The 10,400-nt window shown below is 42.7% G+C and overlaps 1 protein-coding gene across 3 annotated transcripts in view; it reads right to left on the bottom strand.

Annotated features, from left to right (window-relative positions):
• Positions 1-941: 941 nt before the first annotated feature.
• PIAS1 (protein inhibitor of activated STAT 1) overlaps positions 942-10,400 on the bottom strand; it is a 65,399-nt gene continuing 55,940 nt past the window's right edge. For all 3 annotated transcript variants that reach the window (XM_083184381.1, XM_083184382.1, XM_083184383.1), the window contains exons 10-14: positions 10,204-10,334; positions 9,406-9,586; positions 8,992-9,134; positions 4,806-4,843; positions 942-4,698 (exon numbers count right to left, since the gene is read on the bottom strand). In XM_083184381.1, the coding sequence (XP_083040507.1) occupies positions 4,411-4,698; positions 4,806-4,843; positions 8,992-9,134; positions 9,406-9,586; positions 10,204-10,334 (781 nt within the window). In that variant the 3' untranslated portion in view covers positions 942-4,410. The remainder of the gene's footprint in view (positions 4,699-4,805; positions 4,844-8,991; positions 9,135-9,405; positions 9,587-10,203; positions 10,335-10,400) is intronic.

Below are 10,400 nucleotides of genomic sequence, written 5' to 3'. Positions count from 1 at the left end.
AGCTAGCAGTTATATGAAACATTCATAACATTTGTATTTTTTAAAGTCTAGTGTATGCTTTAATTTTTTCCTTGCTGGAGCACAAGTATAGTCAATATGGGCATCTACATATTAAGAGATTCAGAGGTGGTATTCATTTGGTGTGCAATTCAGGGAGAAGACCTGGAAAACATGCACGGATAGGGTTCACCAAGGACTGGAGTCGGGAAATATTTCTAACGGTGTGTACATATGGTGGACTAGGCTTGTTATTCAATCCCATCCATCGAATCGCATGGCAAGCCACCCGACATGCATGCGATTTGGACGATAGGCACTTAGGTTAGTTGGGCGCCCACTATAGTTAGTACGCTCATACCCCCACTATCCATGTCGGCATGGGAGTTTATTTATATAGTGTAGCGAGCCACCGAATTGTGGCAAGCCCCGTGAGGGGACGCAAAAAACGAAGCAAATAGCTTAGTGGGCGCCCATCTAACATAAGTACCGGACGATGTAGTGCCGATCTGTACTATATAGTCATTGCAGTCCTGTCTATCTGGTTTTCGATTTGTGCTGTTCCGGGAGCGCAAGGTAAAAAAACCTGTGCTATCCTGATGCGATTTGGACTATATAGTCAAAATCCACCTACAGATCACATAACATCTGGGGTGATATCTGAATATAAAATGCTGCCTGCACTTAGCATAAGGATAAGGTTCAACATCCAATGAGGGGGGGGGGGGGGGGGGGTCGTACAAAATAAATGTCTGCAGCACTACAAGCATGCAGGATCTTCTTTGTCAAGACATGCTGCAGCCACATAACATGTAAGCCATATGTGTAAATTCTGAAATAAAGGAAAGGATTTACCCTCACAACCTATTAGGTGGTTTAAAAAAATACATGTTTAAGCATTCATTTTAGAGTAGGATCACATCAATCGGAATATCCAACAAGACGACAACAGAATGCTTTTTTTATTACATCTAAAGACTTCTACAGAAACAGATAACATTCAATAGGTAAACAATTTTTCCAATGCAAGTAATAAATATTTTCACTTGGTACTTTATACAAACTGACATTGGCCTATAATACAGGTTTAAAAGCCTTTCAGCTGGTCTGGCATGCCATATGAACACATTTTTAAGGCAATGAGTTTACAGGTTCAGTCCATGGAAACCAGCGACAAGTTCTGGTGTTATTTACATCAGCTCCTGCCCACTCTTCTGCTTAAACCTCCTCCTTGTATGGATGAGCTGGACGAGATCCCCCTAATGCTAGCAAAAGATGCTTAAACAAAAAAAAAAGAGAAAGTCACAAACAGCACATTGCCTTCTAGATCTGCTACAAAGCACTGAATGTTCCCAACAAAGATCTTCCTTTGGCTGGAATTATTTACCTCTGGGTTTTAAAGAATTATGCTGAATAAATAGCAGGTCACATAAAGGACAACACTCAGGACTGCATCTGAAGCGAAATGTATAACATTTCCGTATCGGAAGGTTTAGGCCGGTCAGAGCCTCCGTTTTCTCTCCACACTTCCTGCGTTTCAGACCAGTCCATTGACAAAACTGTATTACGCACATGGTACTATGGATTTAGAGCTTGTAATCTGCATTAGGCCTTAGAAAAATCACAGGAACATGGCATGAATATCTCTTGTAATTGTTCATGAAAAGCTTTCCATCTGCCACTAGAGGGCAGCAATGGTAGCCTGACTTATGAGACTTGTCTGTCAAGGTCACCAGGATTCTCCATGATCTGTATTACAAGAGATACTCACTCCCCCCTCAAAAAAAAAAAAAACAACAACAACCACACACTCGAATAGGTCCCTATTTTTCAATTAAAAGTAGCCACCCCCCTTATGTATTGATAGGATACTGCATGAAATATTCCAGATACCGTATGATATTGTAGCCTATATGCTACACACATCACCTAGTTGCAGGAAGGGATTCTTCAAATCCCTTTACAGGAATGGCCTCAAGCACCGCAGCTTTGCCGATTTCAAACTCTAAAAGTAAAAATAGTGATCACATTACTTGAGACATCACTGGGAGACACTCTTATGGGTTTCCGATATTACTGCACGCCTCGTTTTACAGGAAAAATCCATATTGCCACAATAACCAATTAGGTATTATTGCTAAAATACTATGGGAAATAAGCATCTTCTCTAACGCAATCTTACACTTTGCTAAGTATTTCCAAACTCTTAACGAAAGGTGTAGTATCCTACACTTTACAAGTCACTTGCACTACTTGATACTTTTCAATGGCAAAAGCATAAAGGAGCCAACACATTTTGGCTAGAGTGATAGAGATCTAAATAATCAGGGAGGCCAACTAGATTGGTGGAGGGCATAGTATCATGGTGCCCGACCAAGACTACAGCGTTTTGTTATGTTAAAAACACTGAAATTGCCTAAAAAATAAAATAAGTCAACCACATGTTGCAATATTAAAACATGGCCTAAGAACATTTTAGTTGCTCAGGGAATCGTATACCTACTCCCAAACCCCATATAAAAAAAAAAAAAAAAATAACCCCAAATAACTAAAATTATTCAAGTTTGCTTAAACGCAAGGTTCCATCTTACTCCTGCTTCACACTGCAGCACGGTTAAAAAAAAAAACCCAAACAAACCCCATGTCCCTGTTGACCTTCAGTCAGGTCGACCTTGATGCATGTCTACTTTCAATGGTCAACGTTGTGCTTGTCGACCCTATGTCTTATACCCTCTAAGAGAATGGCAGCCATTAACACTAATTTAGATGAGCACATTTGGGACACACTGATGTTTTGCTCGGCAGTAACGCTTCCTGTGGCATCACTAGCCAGGTCGCTACAAAGCAAGTTTTAATCTCAAACCTGCGCCAGGCAGCGTTGTGAAGAAAACCCGACATGTGCATGGATGTATACATTTGATCTAATTGTCGCAGAAAAAAGGTAAACTTTTCAGTATCTAAACACGTCCTTCTGCACTACACCAAAGGAAAGCAGCATCAACCGCCAATGCAGATACCTGGGGGACAATTCAATTCTGGGGGATTTGCAGCTGCGCACGCTATGGTATAGCAACAATGCTTCTTTTCCCGCACTTCCTTGTATGGATACAAAGGAAACTGAGCAGTGATGTAATTCGCACATCGTACAAGTCACCCGGAATGAACTCCAAACCCCTGGTAGCGAACTTCAGGCAATATCAAAATGAACTAACTTAACTATAAAGCGGTCTACCAATAATATTGGTAACACTGCATTTACCATACTAAATGTCCAATTAAAATTGCAGTCTTAATTAGAACATGCTCACAAAAATGTAACAGGGGAGAACAAATATTTGAAACTCCAGTCACCCCTCTCTTATGTGACAAACAAAAAAAGAAAATACAGCATAACTTCTCTAAAAACATACAGGCTCCATGTGTTTGCAATAGAATAATAATGATGACAACTATTTGCATCATACAATACAGAAAAAGGCCAGTTTGCGCTAGATCTTTTGGCCATACGCTGGGAAACCGATCCCGGCGCCAGACAATTTCTTCCTCGGCAGTGAGCGATCACGTACCTCAGCTTTGAAGAGTCAACCGGTAACCAAAACAAACACACAAGCGTGCAGAGTGACAACTGCTGTTCAACCATTGGTGGGATTACAGTAGTTACCAATGTCTGTGCAAAACTACCAAGCTTCTGTGACATACCATTTAGACATACGCATAGACAGGGGCAGCTGAGTATTTGGTCTATCATCCCAAACCCAGTTTCTTTAAGCATGGATCACTTAGGTTAGACCAGAACCAATGAATATCTTCCAGTGCAGATGGGGACAGAAGTGCTTTGTTATGAAATAATAATTGGCAGCAAACACCAATATGATGCATTTAGCCCACCTGAAGCCCCTCACAACACTGCGGTGAGGAAGGGCCGTGTTCGGATTCTCATCTGTACTGCTCGAGACTTCCACAGAATTCAATAAATACATGGTAAAAAGTGCAGAAATGAAACTAAAACAAGTAATCACTCCAGCTTAGGTTTAGGAATGGAGAATGTTTAAGAATGATTGATGTAAGTGCCTGACTGGTACAGGGACAAATCAAGCCAATACTGTTGTCTGATCTAAAGAGGGGAGGAACCCCTTTGTGGGGCAGGAGGTCTCCAGAACAAGAGTCAGTCTCCAGGATCCCGTTGGAAAATGAAAATACCGGGGACGAGGTGGGTCCATGTCTCAGTTTCTGTTGGGGAAGGGGAGGAGTAAAGTTTTCGGTTTATATACAAAAGTAAAACTGAAAATATAGTTCTGTTCTCTGTACATATGTCTTTGTCTTTTGTTAAACATTTCCTAAAAAAAAAAAATAGAATAAAATAGAGAAAATCGGACAGGTGGGGTCCAAAATCCAAGTGTGCTCATCGGTGGTTCAGTCCAAGGAAATAACATCTGGGATTATGCCGTAAAGAGAAGAGCTGTCTGCTGGCCCTCTGTTGGATGCACTGTGGCTCTCACGGAGGCTGTTCGAGGACACTAAACTGCTGTTACTGCCGCTGTTGCTTCCATTAGTTGCTGGGAGACTGGCACTTGCCCCTGCACTTAGCTGGTCCAGGAAGATTTGAGAAGTGGTGTACGGGAAGAAACGTGACGAATGAAGCAGATCTGGCTCCTCAGAGGCGGCAGCTGCTGCGGCTGCCAGCAGGGAGGTGTTGTAATGCTAAGCAGGAAAAAAATAAATATATATAGATCAAACATGCTGTGAGAATCTCAGGGAGCACAAATGGGGGGGGGGGGGGGGGGGGGAGAGAACACCACACAACTCACCTGGTTGTCTCCAGACAGAAATGGAAAGAAATCCAACCCTAGTGAAAGAAGAGATTGTGAATTTAGAGGCTAACCCAAAAGAGGGAACACTGATAAAATATAAAATGTTATGTTACACATGGAAAATTGTAAAACGCAAATCTACTTTTTGACACCCACCAACAACAGCAGGACCCAAAGTCCTCCCTCCATTGCCACACCATTACATATGCTCAAGAAACAGATAAATAATCTGACACCTTTTTAGTTTCCATTTGCCCAATGTAAGATGAATGATGTGGCCGAGCATTGGCATGTAGTCTGACAACTTGTGGTAAAAGCGATTACTTACTGGTACAACAACCACATGGTATCAACCTGGAAAAGGTCACCAGTGAGTCTAATGTGGGGTACACAGCAGGACGATCGCGGCGGCGCCATCAGCGGGTCGTACGTTCCTGTGAAGACCCACTCATGAGCACCATCGTCCTGGTGTGTACCGGGCATAACGGTGCCCACACACACTAGAAAGATCTGCGATCTTAAGATTTGCGCATAAATTAGCCTTGAAATCTTTTGTCCGTCCTGGACAAGAGATTTCAAGCAAGCGCACATCTTTACCAAAGATTTCTCTTAAGATCCCATGAGCGTTCCTATGGATCTTTTGTTAAAGAAGATTTAGCAAAAGATCCATGGGAGATCGCAACGAACAGATATCGTCCGATTATCAGTAAACATAGGCCGATTTATCAGAATATCTGCAAAAAAAAAAAAAAAAAATCGTTCTAGTGTGTGGGCACCTTAACTGATTAAGATATTAAAAATAAAATATGGTTTGAGGTAACATGTTTAAAAAAAGGGGGCAGACTAGATGGGCCAAGTGGTTCTTATCTGCCGTCAAATTCTATGTTTCTATTCGATTCCAACTGTACTTATTTCCTAGCACGACGCCCGTTGCAGGTGATCGCATACCTTAACTTAAAAGTATGCGATGGACGCGATTTAGCCTTTTCCCCGACAGTTAAAAAATCGCGTCCATCGCATGCCTTAAGTTAAGGCATGCGATGCGACCGATGTGATGGACGCGATTTTACATATTGTATAGCCACCCCCAGATGAACGCCAACCCGAAGCGTGGCGAGCGCAGCGGTACGCGTCCGACCTTTTTATACCCACTATCCACGTCGACGCGGAGTTGATTTTATATAGTGTGGTGAGTGCAGCGAGCCACTGAGCCCGAAGCGTGGCGAGCACCGTAATACCTGTGAAGTAATGCGCGTCCCCTCGCGGGGCTCGCCACGATTCGGGTCGGTGGCTCGTCACACTATATAAGATAAACTACACGCCGACGTGGATAGTGGAAATACAATGGATACAAAATCTTGATCGCAGGAGCCGTGCTAGGAAATAAGTACCATTCCAACTAACCAACGCCAGAAAGCCTATAAAAACTCCCTCCCCAACTTTACTTGTGGGGTAGAGGTTACTACTATTTTGGGTACGATTGCTGGGAGTTAATGTCAAGTCCAAAGACAAGTTCTTCTACATCCTGCACACAACCATTAACTATGAATGTATGCTCAAGATATACACTACTTTTGTATCTGCAGGCTTCCCCCACCAAATTGATAGCCGAAAACCTAATTTGGAGAGATCTTAATATTTCAATCAAGATTTGAAAAGATCAAGTGTCATCAAAACCCAGATGAGTCAAAAGGGGGACAATCTTACTTCAGGTTAACTGTGCTGAGTACCTTAAAAGGTTTCCAATGTCACCAATGCCAACTGAGTATCAAAACACACAGTCTAACTGTACATACCAGGGGTGCATTATAACTCCAGTATGACCAAAGTCAACACCAGTTGACGCACCAGTTTGGGAACTGCAGCCAAACTAAACTCTGTCCCATGGTAGGTAAATTCTGGTATTTTTATAAACAGGCTTTACCAACAAATATGTCTGAGCTTAGTACCATAGCTTTCACGGCCAGCAGGGGGCCAAAAGAACACGGTCCTGATTGATCTTGTAAAACACAACTTTGATCTGTAATTTAGGAACTACAGAACTAAAATCCCACTTTACTAATTAGATAATTTGATCCAGCTGTGACCTGTATAGTATTCTCTGCAGCTTCATAGGATAAATAACCATGCCTCAAGATGCCCACACACTAGAAAGATTTGAGCATAAATTAGCCATCAAATCTTTTGTACGTCCTGGACAAAAGATTTCAGGCAAGTGCACATCTTTACCAAAGATTTTTCTTAAGATCCCGTGATCTTACATGCTGCATGAAGATTTAGCAAAAGATCCACAGGAGAGCGCGCGCATCATAACGATTTCGGCCGTTTATCGGTAAACATCAGAAATCTGCCAAAAAAATTGTTCTAGTGTGTGGGCACCTTTAGTTTGCACCCTTCTTCCACCAACTACATACTGTATTGTTTCAGGACTTGGGGCCAGATGTATCAAGCTTCATAAGTGATAAAATGGAGTGATAAACAGCCAGCCAATCACCTCCTACCTGTTATTTTTCAAACCCAGCCTGTATCATGACAGCTTATTGGCTGCCTGTTTATCACTCTCCATGTTATCACTTTTTGAAGCTTGATACATCTGGCCCTTAATACTAATTTTAGAGAGACTTTAATACTGTACTAAGAAACCACAAGTGTTGCTGCAGTCATCAGCTCAATGATGAACAATGGTCAGGTTAGAGTGTGGGTCCCAAATGCAGTCCTCAAGGTACTTTAACAGTCCAGGTTGTAAGGATATCCATGGCTGAGCACATGTAAAATCAAATTGACTGAAGGACTAATTAAGTCACATGAGCCCAAAGCATTGCTATTCTTAATATCTGGACCCTTAGAGGTTCCCAAGTCTTGTCCTCAAGGAACCCTAAGTTAAAGAACTAGAGCAGACTGTGTCCACCTCAACCTCAGATCCATTACATCAGCCCCCTGAAGAAATGCAAATTTTTTTTTGCCATCATGACTAACATTTGGGTTCCAGAACAAGACTGGAGAAGATAAAATGGTTCTTGTTCTACATCTGGGATTTTTTTCCACTTGTAAGAAGTTCTCTCAGCCCCTAATCAGGCGATCACAGGAGGATAAGGGATCGTACAGTATCCATTAACCTCTTGGCTACTGTACAACTGTCAGCACAGCTTTTGAATGAGCTCATTTAAAACCTGCACAAGCAGCTCGCCAAACAAGCCAAAGCCAACAATGCATTCACAGACTAATCCTTACCTGACCTTCACTATCAACATAGGCCAGACCTTAACATAAAAAAAAAAAAAAAAACCCACACAAATTTGACACAAACAGAATCTAACCACCACAAAGGTTACAGCTCTCCTTCAATACCTGTTCCTGTGATTAAGGGCCAGGGGTCTATGTACTAAGCTTTGGAGAGATACACAAGTAGATGCAATTAAAAGTACCAGCCAACCTGTCAAGCACATTCTGTAACAGCAGTGAAGCCGCCCATACAAGGTACAAAGCACAAGTAGTATGTGCTGAACGTTCATTTTTACTAGCTTGCAATCTTCTATAACACGCACGCGGCTTTAACACATTGCAAGTATTTTGAATTCGATACAATGCGTTCTAGGTCAAGGTGCACGGTGGAGCAGACTGGCGAGTGCTTTATCTATAAAGCGGGCGGACACATATATAGCAATAGCATTTTATAGATCAGCTGACATTATATCCGTGCACAGCTGCCAAATGTTACCCTTCATGTTATACCTAGGCTTTAGCTCATCCCTTCTCTTCCTATAAAAACAAATAAAAAAAACGTACCAAAATGTAGAGGGAAATTGACACTTCTGCATTTCTACATATTATAACAAGACTGTAGCCTTGAATATAGTTTGAAGATGTCAATATAATATATAATTAGAGGTTGTTGGTATATCATTGGCCAGCGATACTGACCTGCCCACCAATCGTCCAGGTCACCTCTTCAGATGTGACCTGGACAATTAGTGGGCAGGCCAATATCACTGGCCAATGATATACCAACTACCTCTTATTATATTGTAATGTAATGATCGCATAGTGCATTTGCACCCTCTCTCTCTCTGTGTAAACCATTTTATTCTCAGCAGATGGCACCTTTCATTACTGAGGGTGTGCAATTTAGAGCCACTTTCCCCTAGATTGAAGATGTGTGCTTTGCTTAAAGGAGGAGTCATACCTTGCAGGTCGTACGGCATTGGTGTCATATGGAAGGGATGCCTGTAGTCCTGCATTAGAGGTGTGTTGATGTATGTGGAGTCCACAGCTGGCAAGCTCGGTGTCCGAGATATAGGAGAGGCCTGGTGTGGGAGTGACAGCATGCTGGAGAAACACAAAAGCACAGTATGACACATCTGCCTATGTCAGACTGAGAACGGATCATCATGTACAGCAAGGGCTACTTGTCTACAATGTCTAACTGAATCCCCCTCCTTAGTTATAGGTTCATTAAGACCCTTTATAGAGATATATTTTGTTCATCACATCAGATACACCACAGACTTGACACATACACAATTACATAATCATCATAAGCCAAAGGTTTTCTTGCCAGCCTAGTCCTGTAATTGTATACTGGTGACCAGACACTTACCCCTTGTTGCTGAGCGGGGAAGCAGGAGTTATAGATGGGCAGCTCCTCTTTGCACAGGGCTCCTCATCATCATCATCTGAAGAGCTGTCTATCGTCAGGTCAATGACCTCTACCTTCCTGTTTTTACTGGATGGATGGTGAGAGGACACCTGGTGCTCTATTGTGCTGCTGATACACCCACCTACAACAGCACAGACATATCAAAGAGAAGAACGAGGACAATAGACAAAGATACAGCGCTCAGCAATGGTTAATAATCTCTTGCTCACGAGGAACGTTCAAGAACCTAATAGGAGAAAGGAGCATAGGGGGCGATTCAGACCAGATTGCTTGGGTCTGAATTCACCCCCAGTCCGGATAAGAGGGCGGGGGTTTGCGCATGAAAATATCCGCAAAGGCCGGGAGTGAAAATAAACGAGTTTCACACTCGCCAGACAGAATGGGCGGGAAGGCATACCCATGCATCCTCCGCGTAGGCGGATGTCACATGACTTCAGCACCCGTCCCCAATTACAGACTTATTTTTCAGAGTGGCCAAGGCTAGAGAAATCATTTGATGGTGAGCGGCCATTGAATGATTTCTCCTCCGTATGGCCACATGCGAGTGGATGTGTGAGCGTACACTCGCATGCTAGTGCGGGGGATTCACTCGACAGGGTGATCGTCAAATGTGAGACAGTCACCATGTGACACTGACTGTATCCCAGCACTCTCACTAGAGCAGCAGTACAGGCCTAAGTCCCGATGTTATTACACAGAGGACGCATGATACACTTGGGCTAAAGTCTCCATACTTACTGTCCACTCCATTATACGAGGCTGGGACTTCTTGCACATCTTTCTTTGACCGCATCGGTGACCAAGAGCCATCTTCTTTGAACTGGATCTCATCACAGTCTGTGCAGCACTTTAGGATCTCCATGAATAAACTAGGCACAGACATGCATAGTATTTACAACGTTCACCAAACAAAGCCAGGTCAGCACAATTCTTCC

This window comes from Crinia signifera, chromosome 4 (genome assembly GCF_055691185.1).
Source record: "Crinia signifera chromosome 4, ASM5569118v1, whole genome shotgun sequence".
NCBI lineage: Eukaryota > Metazoa > Chordata > Amphibia > Anura > Myobatrachidae > Crinia > Crinia signifera.
This window is presented reverse-complemented; position numbering and strand designations above follow the sequence as displayed.